The sequence below is a fragment of the Zea mays genome, chromosome 8 (assembly GCF_902167145.1).
Source record: "Zea mays cultivar B73 chromosome 8, Zm-B73-REFERENCE-NAM-5.0, whole genome shotgun sequence".
NCBI classification, from domain to species: Eukaryota; Viridiplantae; Streptophyta; class Magnoliopsida; order Poales; family Poaceae; genus Zea; species Zea mays.
The window spans coordinates 58,023,091-58,047,456 of NC_050103.1; the positions used below are offsets into that span (position 1 = coordinate 58,023,091).

The window sequence follows — 24,366 nt, forward strand, 5'->3', positions numbered from 1 at the left end:
ACTAGCTCCAATACCAATTGAAAGTACCTTGGGGGTACTTAAGGACCTTGATGTCGTCTGGATGGGGTGAATAGGCAATTAAAACTTTTCAACCCAAATGAACTCAACTTGAATTGATCGATCCTAGCGAAATAGTGTCCTTGTCCACTAAGTACCCACACTTCAAAAACTCAAATGGTAAATATGTACTATGAAGTGTAAGTAATGTAAATATGCAAGACAACAAGACACACGATTTTATCTCGTGGTTCGGCAAAGCCTCAAATGCTTCCCTACTCCATGTTGGAGTTATCTAACCGTCTTAGATTCTATTTCAACTCCTTCATTTCTTTGCTCAAGTTTATCACCTCTTGTGATAAACCGAGACTTCCACTATCTCTTTTGTTTGCTTTAAAACAAACCCGAGGCTCTCCATAACTTGGGAGCTCAGCGGTGGATTCCTAAAGTGAATGGACGTAGCCCACACACTTTTCTCAAGGTCGCTTAGCTCTTCTTAGCACTTCCTCTAGCTCTCTTGGCATTCTCTAGCTCCTACAAGCAGCACAATAGCAAACAAGCCCTCTTCTCTAGCTTCTATTTGCATGATAAAACTTGATCTCACACCAAGCACTATCTCTCACCTAGAAATGGGTTACAGGCACTTGCAACAAGCAAGGAATGATGTATGACACTTCTAAACACTTGCGTGTATGTGTTGGACGCATGGAGGGGTGGTATATATAGCCCACAAGCCATACTAGTTGTAGCCCAAATTCTACAGATTTTGGGTGCTTGACCAAACACTGTTCTAGGTTCGATGACCACCAGACTTATGACTATGCTTCCTTGTCAGTAGCCGTTCTAAAAAGGTTTTCCTCTATTAGACTCGATGGACCAGTTTCGTGCACCACCAGACCGTGCCATGTTAGTGCCACGTCACTTGACCGTCTGTTGAAACTTCCTGACCGTTGAAGGTCTGGTGCACATCGAACTTCCTCTAACATGGTCTAGTGCGCCAACTATTGATGTCATGAAAACACCTTCTCTCCTTAAGTGGTCTTAGCTCTAAAAATAACCTCTCTAGGAACTCAGTCTGGTACACCATCAGATTGGTCAGGTGAACCAAGTCCTAGAAACTTAGTCTAAATATGGGCTTCTTTTATCTGTCTCCACTTGGCTCTTCACATGGGCACTTCCATGACTTGGACAAATGTTCCTTGAGTGTATAAAACCATTCTAAGTCATCTCATTGGCTTCAAATCACGTCTTCTAGTGTTGTGATATCCAACACAACATGACTCACCACAATCTGATTAGTTTGTCGACATCTTGCAAGTACTCTCTTCTTATGTCTAGCACTGCACATCGGTCCACACGCCATCTACTTGACTTTCACCATCGCTTAGTCCCTCGAAGCCTTTTTCTTGCCTGTCTTCACTGTAACACCCCTGGTGTTATGAGAACTAAAACTTTGGCATGGAATCATATGCACTGCATTTCATTATGTATGTTACACCTTGAGTGCATCCACTAGGCTAAAGATTCAAAACAAACATGTGATGTGATGATTGGACTTGATTCAAGGGGTCTTTGACCCTAGGATAGGGTATTTTCCCAAGGATTAGAAGCATTGGGATGTGTGAGATGAGAACTAGAGTATGATCCCAAAGGTTAGTAGAGATGTTCAAGAAAGACTAAACTTAGAGAGTTTAAGTGCCACTTAAACCCTAGAACACTCAAAACCCTAATTGAAACCCTAAAACCCTAATTAGTGCCCTATAAGGTGATTTCAATTTCTATGCACTTTTGGTCAAAAGTGTATATATCAAAGTGATAGAGTAGCAAAAGTTAAGAAACTTTCATGTTTGGGGATTTCCATGTTTTGTGTAGCAAATTGGGGTAAAGTGCAAAAGAGCCAAGGGCACCCATATGCCTAACTCTGAAAACAGTGTTATCAGGCCAAGTTCAAGCCTTAATATCTCCTGATCTATGGGGATTTGGTTATGGGTCACTACAACAAATTTATAGAGTTACTATAGTAGTCCAAGTTTGATTAAGTGGTTGAGCCCTAGAACTATACAAAAATTGGAACAAAACGGCCTAGAAGTTGGGTTGTCAGTCGAGTCCTAGTATGAAATCAGACTGCCAGTTGCATCGGATCAACTTTAGAACCAAATTTGCTTGATCTAGTGAATCATTGACCAAGATCTCTGTAACAAAAATTTAAGCTGATATATAGGAGAACAAATTTGGTATAGTCGTCTTGGTGGTTTGTTCAATGAAAATCAAAGAAAAAGTACCCTGAAGTTATTCTGTCGGACGAACTGAATGAGATCGCCATGGTACAGTCGACTGAAAAAGATCTGAGATGCAGTGCACCTCGCCGCCGGTGATCTCCGCGCGAGGATTCACGCTGGCTGTTGTGATTCTTGCTTGGTTAGGGAAGGATATTACGGCAGGAGTGAAAAGATTAGAAGGGGGTGGGATTGAGTCTGCCTTGCCGTACCCACTTGCCCGCGCGACGTGGCCGTGCGGCCATCACCGTGGTGGCTGTCGTTCACCTCAGTCACGCCACACCATCGACCATGTTACCATGTCGCAATTGGTCACGAGTGATAGCCAGCTACCACCCTAAAACCTTGTTTAATCGTGCACCACAGTAGTTGTACTCTGGTGACTCACCCACTCACCATTGTAAGCTCAACCTTGCCCAAATTCGTGGCACTAGTGGTTGATCCCTAGAAATTGATGCCTCACTCTGCTCAGCTATCTCGTTACGAACCCAGTGCACCACTCCTCACTCCCGATTATCCACCATAGCTCGTGAATTCCTGTCTTCCCCCAAATCGACCAAGAACACCATCGTGAGACATCACGTCGTGGCCATCCATCCACAGGTCCGTTCATGTCCCCCTGGTCCACGTTTCTACATCCTCTGATGCTAGTGAAGCTCTCGGTCTCGGCCGATTGAGCGCTACAGCACCATAGCTTAGAGAATGTTGTGTTATTGTCTGGGAACGCCGCTGCGGACATAGCTCACGACGACCGGCCGATCCTGGTAGTCTCCGTCCAAGTTTGCGTGAGCACTATAACCCTAGTAGGTCAATGAGTCATTCTGCATCCCTAGATTAAACTCGACCGACTCACGTAAACTGGTAAAGGCACACTGGTGATCTGTTTCCGTCCCTAACGCGCGCAGCTATGAGATAATGACGCTCTCGCCGAATTGAGCACATGAATGTGTTCGAGTTGCTTCCGTGAGGGTGTCCACGTGCTCGACACCACCGGAGCACGTCACCGCCGGCAAGAATTCGCGCCTCCGACCATGTGCTCGACGCGACGCCGTCAGGGACTTGAGCTGGGAAGGAATAGAAATGTGGGGACCTATATGCGATTGTTAGTGAGACATAAGGAATAGTGTTAGGGACTCTTTACTGGTTATTTAAATGGCTAGGGACCTACGCGCAAAACCAATCGCGCGGGCGCGGATGCGGGTGTGTTCCCCTATTCGCGGGTTGACTTGGGCCACATACGGCCCGTCACTACTCATTATTTCTTCTTTTCTTTTTACTGCAGCTTGGGAAATTTGTAGAAAATAGTAGAAAATTAGTAAAATCATGAGACTAATTTTGCAAGATTCCTAAAATCAAGTAGTATTTAATAAAAATAATTCCAAGATTTTTATCTCAAACCTGGAATTGTGTAGCATTTAAAGATGCTTAAACCAAGCCTTTTAGAATTTTAGAAATAGTTTAGTAATTCCAAAAAACCAAGCATGATATGATGATTAGAGCCCCTGAGTGAACATTGAAATGATTTGGACACTATTTGATTAAAAACCCAATAACTAGCCTCATAGGGTTAATTACTTAATACTAATCCTAAAGGAATATCTAATTAGAAAACCTTAGTGATTAGTTTGTACCATGAAGGAAATTTGTATTCAAGATGCAACTTGTTATATTTTTATTTTGTAACTGCATACTCATGAAATAGCATAAGCATTCGTGTACATATATTATCATGTATAGAACACGAGGAAGAAATCGTAGAAGAAGAAGAGGTTGTCTCCCAGACTGAGAATCCTCCAGCGGAGAACAACTTTTACTTCGACATCTGCGTTGTGGAACTAGAACCTCCTGCAACACAAGGCACGCCCTGGTGCATTATCCCTTTTCCTTGTTGTTTTAAAATCTTTATCACCTTGTTTGATGCATTAGGTGATAGGAGTTGTGTGCTAAACAATTGATGCATTCCCTTCCTTGGAAAATTGGTTACCATTCCTTGTTACCTGATTTATTCAAACAAGTTTTCTGATGCTTAGCCTTGCTTTAGAAAACAAAATGTTTTGTTTTAAAACAAAAGGTGATGCTTCATATTGGATGGGAATTTTTACAAATAAAAGAATTATGATGGTGAATCCATCATGGTCGTGATGGGTTCAACATATGAAAAGAGTACCTCTATCAGGTACCAAACTTTGGGGTTTTAAATAATAAAGACGAGACCGGACATGTGACTTGCATGAGAAGGGAGTCTCGGTGTAGTTGAAAGTCGCCTAGAGGGGGGGGTGAATAGGCAAATCTGAAATTTACAAACTTAAGCACACACTACAAGCCGGGGTTAGCGTAAGAAATATAAACGAGTCTGAAAGAGAGGGCGAAAACAAATCACAAGAGAATAAGAGCGGATGACACGGTGATTTGTTTTACTAAGGTTCGGTTCTTGCAAACCTACTCCCCGTTGAGGTGGTCACAAAGACCGGGTCTCTTTCAACCCTTTTCCTCTCTCAAACGGTCACCTAGACCGAGTGAGCCTTTCTCTTCAATCAAATGGGACACTAAGTCCACTACAAGGACCACCACAACTTGGTGTCTCTTGTTTTGATTACAAGAAAGAAGGAAGAAGAAAAGCAATCCAAGCGCAAGAGCTCAAATGAACACAAATGTCTCTCTCTCTAGTCACTAATTTCTTTGGAGTGATTCCGGACATGGGAGAGGATTTGATCTCTTTGGTTGTGTCTTTGAATGAATTCTATAGCTCTTGTATGAGGTTTTATGGCTGAAAACTTGGATGCATTGAAGTGTGGTGGTTGGGGGGTATTTATAGCCCCAACCACCAAAATGACCGTTGGTGGAGGCTGTTGTCGTATGGCGCATGTCACACCCGGTTTTAGAAGGCAAACCGAATGCGAACCATGTACGTGCCAGGATCAGTTATTCACGTACACAGCAGTTACATAACATGGACATCATCACACAGTGCTCAAAATAGTATTAAAAGGGAATAATAGTTGATTACATCATACGTCTGAGACGTCCATATAGTTCTTACAATAAATCAAAGTGCGGAAAAGAAACGTAGATAAACGCGGCCTTCACAGGCAGCCGACTGGGGGTTGCCGCTAACCCACAACTAGAACTCGTCGTAGTCTTGGAACTCCTGGAAGTCTCCTTCCACAGCTTCATCTTCTCCTAAGCAGTGGTTGCAATGCTGACAACCTGGGGGGGGTTTGGTGTGTAGAGCAAGGGTGAGTGCACATCAACATACTCAGCAAGTATCCTGTTTGGCTGTAGTGGACTAGCTTTATGTGGGGATAAGTCAAGCAGTTGCTTTTAGTTGGTTAGATTATTATTGCTAGTAGAGAAAGCCAAGTTTTAGCATTAACCCAAGTTATTAGCCCGATATACCCTTTCCAAACGGAAAGAATACCACTTACCAGCACCATAGTCATAACCAGAACCATCGATCTCATAACCACCTGTACCATAATGTCTCTGATCAAGTACCACTAATCATTGGAGCTCCCTTGGCCGCTCATAACCGTGAGCACGGCTGATATATCAGTTTCATAACACTCTGCAGAGGTTGTGCACTTTACCCACAAGCCGTGATTCCCTCTTGCCTCGGGCCGATCAAACCCTTAAACACTACCAAGGTGAATAGGCAGGGTTTCACTACGTAGCCTTTACAAAGATTCCCCGGGGCTGTAGCCACCCGTTAGGTTTCCTAAATGTACCGCACTCCTCCCCGAGGGACAAATCAACCTTGGCAGAGCGAGCCGCATACACCGAGCCCCATTGACGGCGCGACGGCTAAGTGAACTACATCCCGGATCCTCTAATTATTCAGCTAAGGGCACCCCATTCTACCCTCATGGTTGCACTGTTTTCCCGGGCGGTCATCCATAGAATAGGTCCTTACGGAGAGGCACTCGAGAAACCGCTCGAGCCCCCTTGAATACCACAAGTACAACATCATAATAAGAGAAGGGAAAACAGCGTATCATAGATAATCTCATCATGTTCATTGATTAGAGTTAAGCAATAGCATAAAGCTAGGTAATAATAATCCAACCCAAATAGGTAATCAAGGACATGGATAACAAAAGCTAGTCAATCCTTAGGTATAAATGTGTAATGCGGGGGGGTGAATTAAAGAATGAATAGGATAGAGATAGGTCAAGGGACACTTGCCTCCACCAACCGACTACTGCTCAGGGGCTTCTCCTGCGAGTTCCTCGGGCTCTTCGACCGGATCGTTCTCTATGCGATTGCAAGCATACATACATTCATCCATTCAAATTGGGAAACAAACAGTACATCATACAAGGGAACAAATAAAGTGAATATGCATCAAGTATGACATTCGATATCACATTCATTATGGTTAGAAAGAAACGGGAAAAGGTCTCGCAGGGGTTAAAGCTTATGCACTAATGATTAGTTACAATTGGTTCTAACAAAAGAATTTAGTTATATGCACTAATGGGAACCTAGTCATTTTTAGTTGATCAACATTGAACTGGATAAACAATTGATTATATGAATCAACTAGCGTAACGGAATTCTAAATTAAGTTTCCTATTTCAATAACATGAACAATGATTAACCTGCCTAGAATAAAATAAATAACAGTAATGAAAGAAAATAAAATAAAATAAAATAAATAAAAAAAATAAAAAAGGGGGGCGGTTGAACCGGCCAGGGGGCGGTTGAACCGGCCTGGGGCAGGGGCGGGGGCGGCCGAGCTGGGGCGGCTGGGCGCGCAGGGGGCGGCCGAGCTGGGTGCGCAGGGGGCGGCCGGGCTGGGCGCGCAGGGGCGACCGAGCCGGGGCGGCCGAACCGGCGGGGCGGGGCAGGGGGGCGGCCGAACCGGCCAAGGGCGGCGGCGGCCGAGCCGGCCATGGGGGCGGCCGAGCGGGCGGCGGTTGGGCCGGGGGGAGAGAGGAGGGGAGAGGGAAGGGAGGAGAGGGGGAGGGGGACCTCACCGGGGACGGGGACGGGGCGGCCGAGCGGCGGGGCGGCCGAGCTGCAGGGGCGGCCGAGCTGTAGGGGGCGGCGGCTAGGGCAGGGGGGCGGCGGCTGGGGTGGGGAAGAGAGAGAATGAGAGGGAGGGAGAGGGGTTTTGGGAAAAATAAAGGGAGGGGGCGGCATGGGCCAACTGGGCCCAAAGGGGCGCGCGGGGGCAGCTGGGCCGGCCGGGGCGGCCCACGGCGCGAGAGAGAGAAGGAGGAGGAGAGAGAGAAAGAAAAAGAAAAAGAAAGAAAAGGTTTTCTTCTCCTTTTCGAAATCCGATCTTCCTAAATGAATGCACTTACATCTCTAAGCAATCAAAGAATGCATAGTTCGACATGGTGCATCAAACAACATAAAGTAATTTAGGGTTTTTCTTTACACGGGAATTCCAAGCCGAACTCCGCTGTAACTTTGGAAAAGATCAAGGTTTAGCGAGGGAATGAGAAAAAGAAAAGGGTAACGCCTGAATTTGGTGAAAGAAAAGACGAAAAAAAATTCTACCCCCAAATTCAGGGCGTTACAAACATATCCCCCTTAAAAGAATCTCGCCCTCGAGATTCAGGGTTGGCTAGCAAAGAGCTCAGGGTACTTAGCCATCAGATCATCTTCACGCTCCCAGGTTGCTTCTTCCTCAGAGTGGTGATTCCATCTGACCTTGCACATTCTGATGGTCTTCCTTCGGGTGACTCTGTCTGCAACCTCAAGGATTTGCACTGGCTTCTCAACGTAGGTCAAGTCCTCTTGGACTTCAAGACCTTCCACTGGCAACTGCTCTTCTGGCACACGCAAGCACTTCTTCAACTGAGACACATGAAAGACATTATGCACAGCAGACAAATTCTCTGGCAAACTGAGCTGATAGGCCACTTCTCCACGTCTTGCAAGAATCTGATACGGACCAATGTAGCGGGGTGCTAACTTGCCTTTCACTCCAAATCTTCTGACTCCTCTGATCGGTGACACTTTCAGATAGACAAAATCTCCGACTTCGAAACTCAGCTCTCTTCTTCTTGTGTCTGCATAGCTTCGCTGTCTCGATTGCGCTATCTTCAGATTCTCTCGGACCATCTTGATGTTTTCTTCGGCTTCAAGCAAAATGTCTGGCCCGAACACTTGCTTTTCTCCAGGCTAATCCCATTGCAACGGAGTTCTACAACTCCTTCCATAGAGCGCCTGAAATGGTGACATCTTCAAACTGGCCTGGTAACTGTTGTTATAGGAAAACTCTGCATAGGGCAATCGCTTGTCCCATCCGGACTGATCTTGCAACGCACAGGCTCTCAACATGTCTTCAAGAACTTGGTTGGTCCTTTCGGTCTGACCATCTGTCTGCGGATGATAAGCTTGAACTGAAATTCAGATGCGTGCCCAAGGCTTCATGCAACTGCTGCCAGAAATGAGAGGTGAACTGCGTTCCTCTGTCTGATACTATCTTCTTTGGCACACCATGAAGACAAACGATCCGAGACATATACAATTCTGCCAATACTGCACTGCTGTAATTGGTCTTGACAGGTATGAAGTGGGCTGACTTGGTCAAGCGGTCCACTACTACCCAAATGGAATCGTAGCCGGCTCGAGTGCGAGGCAATCCGACTATGAAATCCATACCGATTTCGTCCCATTTCCACTGAGGGATCTGCAACGGTTGCAACAATCCAGCAGGTCTCTGGTGCTCTGCCTTAATTCTTCGACAACTATCGCACATAGCCACATGCTCTGCGATTTCCCTCTTCATTCCGTACCACCAGAATTTCTTCTTCAGATCCTGATACATCTTCTCACTGCCAGGGTGAATTGAATAAGCTGTCTCATGAGCTTCCTTAAGGATCAACTCCCGAATGGACTGGACATTGGGAACACACAAGCGGTCTTTGAACCATATCACGCCTTCTGCATCTTCTCGAAAATCTTTGCCTCTGCCATCTAGAATCAGTCGCCGAATCTCACTGATCTTTTCATCATTCTTCTGCGCTTCTTTGATTTCGCGCTCTAAGGTAGGTTCCAACTCAACTGTGACTCCTCGCGAATTGTTCAGAAATCCGAGGCTCAATCTGTCAAACTCCTTGGCCAACTCATAAGGCATCGGACGAGCGACCATCAGATTGACTTGGCTCTTTCTGCTTAACGCATCTGCCACTACGTTTGCTTTGCCTGGATGGTAATGAATCTCCAACTCATAATCTTTGATCAACTCTAACCATCTTCGTTGCCTCATGTTCAACTCTGACTGAGTGAATATGTACTTCAGACTCTTGTGATCTGTGTAAACATCGCATTTCTGTCCATACAGATAGTGCCTCCATGTCTTCAGTGCGTGAACCACTGCTGCCAACTCTAGATCATGGATTGGGTAGTTCTTCTCATGAACCTTCAGCTGTCGGGACGAGTAAGCCACAACTCTTCCCTCTTGCATCAACACACATCCCAAACCTGTGTAGCAAGCATCACAATACACCGAGAAGGGCTTGTGCACATCAGGCAAGACTAGGACAGGCGCTGTAGTCAACTTCTCTTTCAGCGCTTCAAAGGCCTCTTGGCATTTCTGGGTCTACTTGAACTCAACTTTGTTGCCTAGCAACGCTGTCATCGGTTTTGCAATCTTCGAAAACCCTTCAATGAATCGCCGATAATATCCGGCCATTCCAATGAAACTCTTGATTCCTCGAGCATCTGTTGGCGCTTTCCAGTTCAGAATGTCTGCCACTTTCTTCGGATCCACAGCCAATCCTTCTTTGTTGATTATATGACCCAAGAACAGGACTTCACTGATCCAGAACTCACACTTGCTCAACTTTGCATACAACTGGTGTTCTCGCAATCTCTGCAATACCATCTTCAAATGATTTGCATGCTCTTCTTCGCTTTGAGAATAAACCAGAATGTCATCAATGAATACCACCACAAACTTATCAAGATAATCCATGAATACACTATTCATCAAGTTCATGAAAAAGGCTGGTGCATTGGTCAAACCAAAAGACATCACTGTGAACTCATACAAACCATACTTGGAAATGAATGCCGTCTTCGGAATGTCCGAAGGTCAGATCCTGAGCTGATGATAACCTGACCTCAGATCAATCTTGGAGAACACACTGGCTCCTCTCAACTGGTCGAACAGATCTTCTATTCTGGGCAAGGGATACTTGTTCTTGATCGTGACTTCATTCAAAGCTCGATAATCGATACACATCCTTTTGGTGCCATCTTTCTTTTCCACGAACAAGACAGGAGCGGCCCAAGGCGAGGTGCTTGGCCGAATGTAACCTTTCTCTGACAGCTCATCAATTTGCTTCTTAAGTTCAACCAACTCTGGTCCAGATATTCTGTAAGCTCTCTTAAAGATAGGGGCGGTTCCAGGAAGAAGCTCTATGGCAAACTCAACTTTCCGCTTTGGTGGCATACCCGGTAAGTCCTTTGGAAACACATCTGGGAACTCAGACACAACCTTGATACTCTCAATTGGGTCTGCTTCACTGCTATCGACAGCAAGCTGATAACAACTTCCTTTCTTTGGCTCAGGCGGGACTAACTCGGTCACCACTTCCTCTCCTAGTGGAGACACCAACTTGATTGTCCGCTTATCACAGCTGATAACTGCCTGATACTTATCTAGCCAATTCATCCCTAGGATGACATCTATTCCCTGAGTACCCATTACTATAAGGTTGGCGGGAAACGCTATCCCCCTTATTTCCACACTTATATTCAAACAAATGCTATCGGCTCGAATTCTACCACCGGCTGAGTCAATTTGAATGGGGGTTGACATGGTAGTAATTGGAAGATCATGTGCTTCTACCCATGATGCAGTAATGAAAGAATGCGTTGCTCCAGTATCAAATAACCACTACAAGAAACTGATAAATGTTCGTGGGTAAAAGTAAGAACGTGGGTACCGACGTTCTTACTTGAGTTAAGTTCATGGGTTATATTAAGAACGTCGGTACCTACGTTCTTAAGTTAAGTTCGTGGGTCTTAGCTAAAACCGTCGAACTTAACGAGTTAGGAACGTGGGTACCCACGTTCTTAAGTTAAGTTCGTCGGGCATGTGTACACCGTCGAACTTAATCATTAAAACCTAAAATCCAAATCCCACTTGCGGCTCTCTCTCACATGTCTCATTCCTGCCCACACGCTTCTCTCTCTCACTAGCGCCAGGCTACGCCGCCTCCGCCCCACCGCCTACAGGCCGCGCCGCCTCCACCCCACCGCCTGCAGGCCGCGCCGCCTCCGCCCCACCGCCTGCAGGCCGCGCCGCCGCCCCGGCTCGGCACCGACAGCAGGCCACGACGCCGCCGTGCCACCGCCCCGGCTCGCGCCACCGCCCTGGCTCGGCACCACCGCCCCGGCTCGGCACCGACAGCGGGTCGCGCCGCCGCCCCTGCTCGCCAACCCCAGCGGTTCAAACATTAGCTCGTTTTCACTGCTACTGCATTGGGTTCTGCATAGTTCTTCCTTGGTTGTTTGATGTAAACCACAGCTGGGGAGCTTAGCTGTATAGAACTGATTTCACGTGTTTGTTGACGAGTTTAGCTGCATAGGTACCGATGAGTTTGTCCTGAACAGAAATTTTATTTGGATTCAGTTCGGTGAGCTCTTAATTGTGTCCTACCCACATCCCTCTGCATCCCTCTGCAGGGTGCAAGAACTGTGCTAACGTGTGTTCTAAGGTCTTCCAAATCGAGGATGATTTCGGACGGGCAAGAGTTTACGACCAATCAGGCAGCACAGAACTGATTCAAGAAGCTATTGACAGTTGGTGAGGATGGGGAAAAATGTTTATCTTTTTTTCGTTAATTTACCAATGATCCTAGTATCCCTACTGAAAATTTGGTATAACGTGGGCCAAACAAACATTTCTTTTGGTTTCAAGTCATGTATTTTGACTACCTTTTATGATGTTCTGATAAGCTCTCGTTTTTGTAATGCACAGAGTAGAGAGAGTAAATGTAAGATTAGGTTGACTGTAAGATTATTTTGACTACCATGTTACATTCTTCTTTGATCATTTTTGTTTGAATGTAGGCAAAGGTGAAATGCTTGTCTGGTTTGCTGTCCACCAGAATTGTGCTGAACCTTAGTTCATAATGATAGTGCCATTTGTATTGCATATGCTTTCACACACTTTCACTTCATAGCAATGCCATTTAACACAACTGATGTCGTATAGCTGAGCCATCCTACAAATTTATTTATCTTTATGCACATTGGGTATGCTTGCTTCAACACAGAAGAATCTGCCTGGCTTAGGCAAGTGCTCCCTGATTTTGGATGCTTGGGAGGTTTTAAAGTCGAGCGACTAGTAATGACTAGTCGAGAAGTAGATGCAGAGGTGATAGTCAATATGAGCGACTTGACTTTCTCTACTAGTCGCTCGACTCGTCGACTAGTCACAACTAGTCGTAGCATTTGAGTTAGGCGACTAGTCACAACACAGAAGAATCTCTGCAGTAATCCAAGTTTATCTTACTATTTTAACTTATTTGCATTGCATTTCTTCGGGTCTACACATACAGGTATCAGTCTTGCTTGCTTGGATCTTTTCAAACTGTGGAACTAATTGAAACATTTATGAACTATCAGGTACGGGGCAGATAGATAAGCTTGGTTTTTTATCCATCCTTTTCGCTGATATCAGATACTTCCCGAGCCTAAAAAAACTACCATCCCTTTCCATTTTACATTTTCCTCTACTATGTTATGTCATGACTGCATTAGTGGTTTAATCTGTTACCTAAGTATAAAAATAGCAACCTGCCAAATAGTCGAATGGTTCAGGAAAGAAGACTTTATGTTGAGTCCACGAGTGATGCATTTATATTTGCAATGTTGTTTGTTTTATCTGTCTCTAGGTTTCAATTTTTTTGGGTGGGGGTTCAAATTAATTGTGGTTTCACACATTTTTCTAATGCCATGTTTGAACAGATCTCATGTATATTGGATTTGTGTTCCAGCTCCAAATACTTGTCAAGAACAGAAATCACTGCAATAAGTTGTGAATAGTAAAAAAAAGGGACAATGCTTAAGTTGCATGAAAACTAGATGAGTATAGATGAAGCAATGCATGTGTTAGATGCTACTAGTTGCTATGCTAACCTATTGAAATAGATTTCAATGGGGTCACCTTTTTGGGAGTTTCTTTTTCTTTGTTTACCTAAATACCTAGTAGATATAATTCTTTATGGTTGACTGTAGCCTCATTGTTTTTGACTAGTAGATTAAGATGTATGATCCAGCATGTTTCTGCATCTAAACATTTGTATCATTTCAAGTGATTGAACAATCGTAGCTTTATTGCTTATTTCAGTATGTGGTGCTTCTCTGATGATAGCATCGAAATATTGATGAGGCAATCGCTTCCTGAAGTTGATATGTTATATCATCAACACTTCTTCCAAAGTCAAACCAGCCACGGCTTTCTAACCTCTTGTAATATGTTTTCTGCCTTCTCAGGCAAGTTCACGCTGGGAGAAAAGACAAGCCAAAGTCCTGGTACAATTTTCTGCTTGATTGGATATACAAGAAAGAACAACATGGTCTGATTCAATAGTAGTTTTTTTGATATATGAACTGTCTGCATTTCTTGCAGGAGAAGGTAAGAAGGCGGATGAGCCAAGATGATTCCAGAAAGGGTGGCTCATGGAGTGACATCTGGGGAGCACCAACAAGATACGAGAAGAACGGTAAAGCTAGCATATTTTAGCCTTTAAAGATGTTCTCTGTTCTTCACATAGAAGCCTTGTCAACGTTCCTGCTATCAGAATTTTGGAGTCATCCTATGTTACGCTATCTGAATTTTGGAGTCATCCTATGTTACGCTTTTCTACCTATACACTACAAAACTTAAGGACAGTAATGTGGCCTGGGACTTATTTTTGCAAAAATGGGCAATGTTGTGATATTTTAGTCGAACATGATAGGTTAATATATAGATAGTTGGTTATTCTTAATATGCAAACCAATTTTAAATTCATGCAGTCATCATGGCAATGAATAAAAATGTCGTATTGATATGTATTTAATTACTACCTGTTTCCTTTCTATCAGGTACATCCCATTACTAAAGGAGACATTTATGTTCCCACAAAGCTTGGGCATTTTAGGTGGAAAACCTGGTACATCAACATACATTGCTGGGGTACAGGATGATAGGGCTCTCTACCTAGATCCCCATGAAGTTCAGATGGTAAACCTGCATACATTTTATATTTACTTAGCATGCATATGCATCTATTTCATAAACGTTGTATAGTTTTCTACCTTGTAACTTAAGTTGAGCACCATACTTAAGAAGTATCAAAATCATCAAGTTTCAAGTTTGAACTGAGTTCCATTCTCTTATTCAAAGATAACAGTGGCATGTCTATTCTGCAGCAATTCCTGTTCCATAGGCCACTAGAATCTGGTTATTTTTGTTGGAGTGAAGTGCATTGTGAGTTCCTAAAATTCGTTAGGTTGTGCCATTGGAGTCCCTGAACTTGGCAGCTGAAGATTCAGGTCAAGGCATGCTCAAACTATATCGGTAGTGAAATATGGCATGGTATTAGAGAGAACTGCAGATTGTTGCAATTATCATGTGAAATCAGCAAGGATTTCATATTCTGGATTATAGAGCAAACTGAAAAGTTTTCATATCCTTACTTTCTTTGGGCTTAATAATTAGCAGGACCATGCTAAGCTTATGAGCCATTTGTATCCCTTGTGGGCCTGACACAACCAATTTTGTTAGACATAATCATGTGTTGAGTGTCTGATTTGGGGTAGAGTTCCATTGGAGGTAGGGCGTCGAGCGGGGTCCCGTGCGGCAGCGCCAGGCGCGGTTTGGTTTCGTTGGGACTTGTGAGCAGCTATCACTTATGGTAGCCGGCTGCCTGGCTTGGAGCCGTTGAGCTCGAGTCAGAATTGTTTATCTTGGAACAATTACTCAGCTGGACCTGCCGATGAACAATTACGAGCATGAGAAAATTACTCTAGGTTTTTAGATTGACTATGGACTCTTGTTGCTTTGTTGAACACTTGAACCAAACTTCTATAAAATGGACTCTTGCGCACTTATTCTAGACTGACATTCTTTTGTACTGAGTCACCAGTGCATACTTGCTGATATTTTGATGCTGGATTGGGTAACATCTGAACATCTTGTGCCCACTCTTGACTGTTATTCAGGTAATAGAATAAACATAGAAGGCGCTTTCAGTTTGCCGTGTTCCGCAAGGAAGAGAGCTAGTTATGGATCTTTCTGAGTGTACAGTTTATTTGGAGGGGAGAAGGATAAAGATGAGAATGGCGATGAAGCGCCATCGAAAGTAAGTAGTTGATTGATCATCTTGTTTCCGCTGTTATTGTCAAATCTGAATTTTAGGTCTGCTCATATAAACTAGCAGGTAGATATGCCGTCAATAAAATGGATGAGTATTTTTGGTATATACACATGCTTTTACTAGTAGAGGAGTATTTATTTTCATTTGTAGCAGCCAAGGAACTTGTGCATTTCTTATGAATCATGAGAAGACCATGAAGATGCACACAAATTTGCTTGACTTCTGACCAGTAATAATTAGCGAAAGAAAGAAAATCCAGAACGGCGTAGCTTGGTAGCAAGTTCAGTAGGGGCCAGACTAATACATCAGCTTGATAGCATCCTTGCACCGGTGCCTTGGACTTTGGCGGTTAGAAGAGGTTTATAATTTTATATGATGAAATTATGTGCATCTTTAGTTGTTTTTGCCTCACTGCTCTGTAAGGACATATAAAATTGGTATTTGTACTTCCTAAGGTTCTCCTTGGAATGGTAGAGTTTTACAGGGAACCTTCAATTTACAAAGGAATCAAGAAAATTTTCTGCCTTTCAATCAGAGCCTAAAACAGAGAAAGAACTGTACATTCATCAGAATCAATTCAGCTTTCACACTTATTTCTTGTTGCTTGTTCAGTTTGGTTTCTTGAATTGCACTTTGTAAGTTGCTCAATAGCTATTTAGTTACTTATGTCACTTCAGTACATGCCACTTGTCCTCTTTACAGATGTTAACCAAGTTTTCTAATTGTAATTAACATTTATTTGAATTAGGTATTGGCAAATATTAAGTGGCCTGAAACACTCGAGACTGATTTTATCTACAGTGAGAAAACAATCAATTTTCCTATACTGAAATAGTTACTCCTTCCATACCAAATTATAAGTCGTTCTAGCTTTTTTAGGCTCAGTTTTTGTTATCCATCTAGATATACACTATGCCTTGGTATTATTTTTTAAATGTTTCTTGCTTGGGTAAAATTATTTTATAGGTGCTTTATCATTTGGGACTTCAATTAATCCACAGTTCATTGCAAGCTTTGCTTCTGCTGCTGGTAAACGTCCTCATCAAGATTTCGACTCTCAAGAATCTGATCCAGAGGTAATTCTTAACTGTTTGCTGAAGCTTACTGTATTCTAGAAAATTACTGGAATATGTATATCTTTTCTTGATGGACATAACCACTTAAGTGTTCCTTAATTTTCGTAGTGGGGTTGGTGGACAGCAAACCATGAGCTGAAGAAGCCATCAATTAGTCTGTTGTTTCCAACAATCATCCTCCTCAGCCGCCGCCATCAACAGCAGCAGCAGCGATGCTAAATAGTAGTGGTGGATCTGGTTCTAACTACTCTGGTGGCGAGATCCTACCTCCACCATTTTTTATCTTTATTATCTGTGATTCTGCAATCCACATGTTTGATTTTTTACTTAGTTTCTCTTTGAGACCGGTCGCCATGTTTGGTTAGCACATCTAGAATGCATTACAATTGGAGGCAATAGCTGTTCACTATCCACTATAACCTGAAAGCTTAGCTGTTCAACTGAGCTTTCTGATTCTTCCATTTTTTCCCATTCAAGTATATGATATTCTTGTGTGCTATTCAATATTACAAATAACAAATTTGCATATGAGAATAATTAAGTAAATTTGGCCACCTAATCAGTAGGATTGTTTGGTTGGAGGAATTTTTGTAGCATGTGAAACTTGAGCTAATTAGAAAGCAACCACTACCTTCTCTTCAGCATGAAAAAATAGCTTAGCCATTTCTTAGAGTTAAGCCCTTAGCCACTTGCTGGCCTTATCGTCTGGAAGAAGAAATGGTACTCAACTGCTGGTCTCTTTGGCAAATTTTTCTTTGCACTTTTCTTGTTCGAACTGGCAATCCACAACCAAGTACCTTGCTTGCACCAACAAAAGTCCCTTCTACTGTAGGGCAATCCATGGATTTATTGCTTGTCCTGAAATTTGATAGAGGCATTCATGATATCAGTTGCTCGTTAATTCCATTTGTTTCTTGTTCTCTTGTGCATTGTTATGACATATTTGCACCTTTTGCGGGGAACGATCGACCAACAATGGAGTGGCCCACTAGATTAAAGATCGCTCTGGGTGCTGCCAAGGGTTTAGCTCATCTTCATGAAGACTGTGAGTGTACATACATTACGATGATTAATATTTTATTACAATCATATTTCCTAGTAAATATTGAAATATACACGGGTCTTATATAACATCTTTCTTATGAGCAGGTCATCCAAAGATCATCCACCGCGACATTAAGGCATCTAACATTCTTCTTGACTTCAAATTTGAATATAAGGTATGCTCTGAGTTTTTCTTTTCTGTTCTAGAGTTAATAGCTAACTGTTTTTGTTAACTGAAAATGTATTTATCACACAATGCTTATATAAACCACTTGATTAAGTTATATTATGTTAGGACATTTTGGCAGTCCACTAATTATATCTGGTTTGATGTTGTTATAAAGTGATCTCTGCTATCTAATCTATTTTGGTGGCCGTAAAGTTTTGCTTGCTTGAAATTTGATCACATTAGTTGAATTTTGTCTATAACCAGATCAGATGAGAAATTATACAGCCTTCTTGCTTAAATGTACAGACCACCGTTTAATTTTTTGAACTTTATTTTATCTAACAATTGTCTCTCTACAGGTTGCTGACTTTGGACTTGCAAAGTTCACTACTGATAATAACACCCATGTTTCAACAAGAGTAATGGGAACCTTTGGGTATGTATAAATGCTACCTTATAATTCAAGTTCAAGGTTAGACATTATAGGCAGACATGCTGCATACCTATTTGGCTGAAAATTTTAAGCATGTGGATGCCATTACCTAATACTGATGCAATTCAGACTAGATCAGAATCTGGTTAGTTTCCTTAATGATACAATACCCTATAGGTTTTTGTAACCTTGTCATTTGCATCATATTCTCAGCTATCAGGAGAGTTATTCCAACATTCAACTTGTTATGCTAATGCTAGTAATAATTATGGCTTGCTAATACACATCTTCCTGGCTCTAGGTATTTGGCACCTGAGTATGCAGCGTCTGGCAAGCTCACAGAAAAATCTGATGTATTTTCTTTCGGAGTCATGCTTCTTGAGCTTATTACTGGGCGGCGACCAATTGACACAACCCAATTGGCACTGCTTGCTATAAGCACATATGTACTTCCATTTGCATGTTGTATAATACTAATACCAATTGCAAAATTATAGTTATTTTTTCTACCCTTGTTAGTTAATAAGCATATTTCTGGTCAATAGGTTGTATTCTTATTCTTGTAACCGTGTTAATTAATGTTATGGACTTGTAGTCTTGTATTACCTTGTGAATATATCTGTCCCTGCCTGCCATGTGAACGTGCTTAGCCTGGAATTTGTGATATGTACATATATCAATGTGTTTGAAATCTGTATTGTATGTGATATATTGTGTTGCATGTAATATTATGTGTGTCTAATTTTGCATTTCTGTATTTTTTATTTTTTTCTGGAAAAGGGTTAAGAACGTGGGTACCCACGTTCTTAAGGTTAAGAACGTGGGTACCGTCGAACTTAATGGGCAGCCCTCACCGACCCAGGCACGACCCATAAGTTCGACGGCCACGTGGCCCCGTCGAACTTAAATGTAAGAACGTGGGTGCCGTCGAACTTATGGAAAAAATTCGACGGCCCCCGTCGAACTTAAAAACCCACGTTCTTAACCTTAAGTTCGACGGTACCCACGTTCTTAAACTTAAGTTCGACGGTACCCACGTTCTTAACCTTAAGAACGTGGGGGCCGTCGAACTTACTTCTTTAAGTTCGTCCAAAAATCGCCGTCGGCTATGTTCGTGGGTAAACCCACGTTCTTATGGTAAGTTCGACGGCCTATTACATTAAGTTCGACGGTTTTTCACCCACGTTCTTTAACCAATTTCTTGTAGTGAACACTTCTGCAATATGGGAGTCGACTGGGAACATACCTACTATCATGCCGGGGGTCTCCTGAACTGCTTCCGCCTCCAAGTGGTTCAGTCTCCCATGATTGTAACGCGGCTGAGAGCGATTGCCTGCTCCAGGCTGAGGCACATTATGCTTCACTGGGGCATTGGGGCCTGACTGCTGCTGGGCTGCCTTCTTCGGACATTGCATCACCCAGTGGCCTTGCTCTCCACAGTGGAAACATGCCCTGTTTCCAACCTGAGCTAGTGCTGCCTGACTGTTCTGCTGGTTTGCTGGGGCAGGAAGACGAGGTGCTTGCTGATTCTGCTTCTGAAACTGACCTCCTGACTGATTGTTCTGACGGTTCTGGTACTGATGCTGAGGATACTGCCTTTGGAACTGCTGATGCTGCTGAGGTGGACGCTGGTTCTGCCTGAACTGCTGAGGTTGATTGCCTGAGAAACGAGGACGGTTGCTGCTTCCAGGCTGGGGTCCACTGATCTTGCGCTTACGATCCTCCATCTCCTTACGCTTTCTCTCTGTCATGATTGCTCTGTTAATCAAGTGCTGGAATGTTGGGAAGGTGTGATTCATCAGTTGGTACTGCAGAGGGTCAACCAAGCCTCTCAGGAAACGGTACTGTCGCTTGGCGTCGGTGTTAACATCTTCAGGAGCATAGCGAGACAATTGCAGAAACCTGTCTCGATACTCACTGACAGACAACGGCCTTTGCTTGAGAGCCAGGAACTCCTCTTTCTTCACTGTCATCAGACCTGCAGGAACATGGTACTGACGAAAGCTTCCTCTGAACTCTTCCCAGGTGATGGCGTCAGGGTGGGCATGGGTGGCGAGGTAAGACTCCCACCATGACTGGGCTGCTCCTCTCAACATACGGGGACCATACAAGACTTTCTCCCTGTCATCGCACTGAGCGGTATGCAACTCCCGCTCCACAGTGCGCAGCCAATCTTCAGCATCCATGGGGTCAGAAGAATGAGCAAACGTTGGTGGATGACCCCTCATGAATTCAGCACGCTTGTCTCTGGGCATCTGAGGCTGAGGCTGAGGTGGGGCCTGCTGCTGTTGCTGCTGCTGCTGCTGAATGGCGGCCAAAGTCTGACCGATAGCTTGAATTGCCTGAGTCTGCATCAGAAACATCTGCTCGATCGACATCGGGGGCGGGGGCGGCAGGTGCTGCTGCTGGGGCACCTCATCCTGCGGAGCGGCTCGCTCCTGCTGAGCATGCCTTCCTCCTCTGCGCCTGTTCTCTGACATCTGCAGAATGCAACCACACATCAGAACTGATCTGGCAAATCTTGCAGCATAAGAAAAGAGTATAGAATCCTTCAACAGCACTGAACAGATGAGCATCTTCACTGATCTCCAACACAGACCACACAACTTCTCAGATAAAGAGGAAAGTAGATTAAAGGGTTTCCCAACTATATAACTATCTTCATTAACATAATAGGTAAACCAAAATGCAGGGGATACCCACACTCTGGTGACAATCATTACAAAGATCCAAACCAAACATAGTTCATCATGACAAACATAAATGCACAGGATATAGCAAACTACCCTGTCTAACTAAGACTAACTAAGACCGAGACTAACGCTAAGGCTAAAGCTTCTATGTATATATATTTTGTATTAATTACAAGATCCAACTCTAACAATCTATGGTTCTAGAGTTATCTTGGTCTTGCAGTCGGGGTTGCCATAAGACTGGTGTCCACGCCGAGGTGAGCGGTACAGGTGCTGAGTCCCGATGGGAGCGGGGGAACCATCCTCCAGGTGACGACGTTCCGCGCGCTCAGCTGAAAGGGAAATGTGCCCTTGGGCCATTTCTAAGTATTTTGGTGATTGAGTGCCAACACAAGTGATTAAATGTGAATCTATGCCCATGGATGGACAAAGTGCAAATCAAGAGTAAAGGTATGTTTCTAAGCTTTAGTACATTGGTTTTGTGTACTAATATACTTGTCTAAGTGTTAGAAACAGAAAGAAGAAGAAAAGAGAAGAGTTGGCTGTGTACAGCCAAAAGGCTGTTTCGGTCTGCGCCAGGCTGGCTCGAGCGAAGTGGCCGCTCTCGGGAATTCACCGACGACGTACGGCTAAAATTCACCGGACTGTCCGGTGTGCATCGGACTGTCCGGTGAGCCAACGGTCGGCCAGGCCAACGGTCGGCTGCGCGATCTGCGCGGGACACGTGGCCGAGCCAACGGTCGGAAGGGGGCACCGGACTGTCCGGTGTGCACCGGACATGTCCGGTGCGCCAACGGCTCCCAGATCAGCAACGGTCGACTGCGCTGTTTAAGGAAGGAAATCGGGCACCGGACAGTGTCCGGTGTGCACCGGACTGTCCGGTGCGCCCGACGACAGAAGGCAAGAATGGCCTTCCTGGATTGCTCTCAACGGCTCCTAGCTGCCTTGGGGCTATAAAAGGGACCCCTAGGCGCATGGAGGAGAAGATCAAGCATTCCTACAACATTCCTAAGCACCAAGACATCGATTCCACGCATTTGGTTCATTGTGATAGCATCTAGAGCTCTTGTTGAGTTGTGAACTCATTGAGTTGTGTTGCGAGCTCTTGTTGCGACTTGTGTGCGTGATGTTGCTCTGATTTTGAGTCTTGTGTGCGTTGCTAGTTTCTCCCTTACTCCGTATTTCTTTGTGAATCTTAAGTGTAAGGGCGAGAGGCTCCAAGTTGAGGAGATTCCTCGCAAACGGGATATTGAAAGGCAAAGCAAAACACCGTGGTATTCAAGTTGGTCTTTGGACCGCTTGAGAGGGGTTGATTGCAACCCTCGTCCGTTGGGACGCCACAACGTGGAGTAGGCAAGCGTTGGTCTTGGCCGAACCACGGGATAAACCACTGTGTCATCTCTGTGTTTGATCTCTTGTGGTATTGTGTTTTGTTGAGACTCCTCTCTAGCCACTTGGCAATCTTTGTGCTAACACTTAACAAGTCCTTGTGGCTATAAGTTTAAGTTTTCACAGGATCACCTATTCACCCCCCCCTCTAGGTGCTCTCAATTGGTATCAGAGCCGTTCTCTTCACAAAGGGACTAACCGCCCGAAGAGATGGATCCTAAAGGGAAGGGAATCGTGATCAACGACAAGGAGAAGGAGTCCTTCGTCAACGAGCCAAGGGATGACAAGTCCAACGACTCGAGCTCGGGCCACAGACGCAAAGATGGGAAGAAGAAGAAGACAAAACGCATCAAGGAGATCGTCTACTACGACAGCGATGAGTCTACTTCCTCCCAAAAGGACGACGACCACAACGAATACGAGAGAAAGAAACCGGTCAATTCAAACTTTTCTTTTGATTACTCTCGTATTCCTCAAAGTACTAATGCTCATTTATTATCTATTCCACTTGGTAAACCTCCTCATTTTGATGGAGAGGACTACGGATTTTGGAGTCACAAAATGCGTAGTCACTTGTTCTCTCTCCATCCTAGCATATGGGAGATTGTAGAAAATGGAATGCACTTTGATAGTACGGATAGTCCCATGTTTATTAATGAACAGATTCATAAAAATGCACAAGCTACTACTGTGTTGCTAGCCTCTTTGTGCAGGGACGAGTACCATAAGGTGAGCGGCTTGGACAATGCCAAGCAGATCTGGGACACCCTCAAGATCTCTCATGAGGGGAACGATGTCACCTTACTCACCAAGATGGAGTTGGTGGAGGGCGAGCTTGGACGGTTCGCAATGATAAGGGGCGAGGAGCCAACTCAAACATACAACCGGCTCAAGACCCTTATCAACAAAATAAGGAGCTATGGAAGCACGCGATGGACGGATCACGACGTCGTCCGCCTAATGCTAAGGTCCTTTACTGTTCTTGATCCTCATTTGGTGAACAATATTCGTGAAAATCCTAGGTACACCAAGATGTCGCCCGAAGAAGTACTTGGGAAATTCGTTAGCGGGCGAATGATGATCAAGGAGGCAAGATACGTGGACGACGCCTTGAATGGTCCGATCAACGAGCCGCAACCCCTTGCTCTCAAGGCAACAAGGAGCAAGGAGGCGCTACCGAGCAAAGTGGCGCAAGTTGAGGCGGCCGGGCTAAATAATGAGGAGATGGCCCTCATCATTAAGCGCTTCAAGACGGCGCTTAAAGGACGCAAGGGACAGCCAAGCAAGACCAAAGCCAAGGGGAAGCGCTCGTGCTTCAAATGCGGTAAGATTGGTCATTTTATTGCTAACTGTCCCGACAATGATAGTGACCAGGAACACAGGAGCAAGAGAGAAAGGAAGAAGCATTACAAGAAGGCCAAGGGCGAGGCACATATCGGAAAGGAGTGGGATTCGGACTGCTCCTCCTCCGACTCCGACAATGAAGGACTCGCCGCCACTGCCTTCAACAAGTCATCTCTCTTCCCCAACGAGCGTCACACATGCCTTATGGCAAGGGAGAAGAAGGTAAATAATCAAAACAATGTCACTTATGATTCTTCTAGTGATGATGAGTCTAGTGATGAAGAAATAGATTACTCTAGTTTGTTCAAGGGAATGGATAGAACTAAAGTAGATAAGATTAATGAATTGATTGGTGCCTTGAATGAAAAGGATAGACTCTTAGAAAAACAAGAGGATCTTTTATATGAAGAGCATGACAAATTTGTAGAGGCTCAAAAATCTTATGCTTTAGAAGTTAAAAGAAATGAAGTGCTTTCTAGTGAATTATCTTCTTGTCATGAAACCATTGCTACTTTAAAAGGTGTTAATAATGATTTAAATGCTAAACTAGAAGTGGCTAGTAAATCTAACTCTTGTGTAGAACATGTTATGGTTTGCACTAGGTGTAAAGATTT

The 24,366-nt window shown here is 44.1% G+C and overlaps 1 protein-coding gene and 1 pseudogene across 5 annotated transcripts; both read left to right on the forward strand.

Annotated features, from left to right (window-relative positions):
• Positions 1 to 11,594: 11,594 nt before the first annotated feature.
• LOC103635230 (Fer4_9 superfamily and peptidase C54 superfamily fusion pseudogene) lies at positions 11,595 to 14,496 on the forward strand (annotated as a pseudogene). 3 transcript variants are annotated; one of them, XR_557240.3, is made up of 5 exons: positions 11,595 to 11,683; positions 11,922 to 12,042; positions 13,737 to 13,775; positions 13,873 to 13,966; positions 14,331 to 14,496. The product of XR_557240.3 is annotated as a Fer4_9 superfamily and peptidase C54 superfamily fusion pseudogene, transcript variant X3 (transcript). The 3 variants fall into 3 exon arrangements; XR_557238.4 differs by lacking the exon at positions 11,595 to 11,683 and adding an exon at positions 11,684 to 11,824; XR_557237.4 differs by having other exon boundaries at positions 11,655 to 12,042.
• Positions 14,497 to 15,453: 957 nt separating this feature from the next.
• LOC103635231 (uncharacterized) lies at positions 15,454 to 18,961 on the forward strand. Of its 2 annotated transcripts, none has more exons than XM_008657739.3 (7): positions 15,454 to 15,589; positions 16,353 to 16,404; positions 16,571 to 16,680; positions 16,789 to 17,725; positions 17,830 to 17,900; positions 18,253 to 18,329; positions 18,628 to 18,961. In XM_008657739.3, the coding sequence occupies exons 4-7, from the start codon at positions 17,398 to 17,400 to the stop codon at positions 18,821 to 18,823; spliced, it is 672 nt and encodes a 223-aa protein (XP_008655961.1). In that variant the 5' UTR covers positions 15,454 to 15,589; positions 16,353 to 16,404; positions 16,571 to 16,680; positions 16,789 to 17,397; the 3' UTR covers positions 18,824 to 18,961. The 2 variants fall into 2 exon arrangements, with proteins under 2 accessions (XP_008655961.1, XP_035817561.1); XM_035961668.1 differs by having other exon boundaries at positions 16,571 to 16,633.
• Positions 18,962 to 24,366: the final 5,405 nt, after the last annotated feature.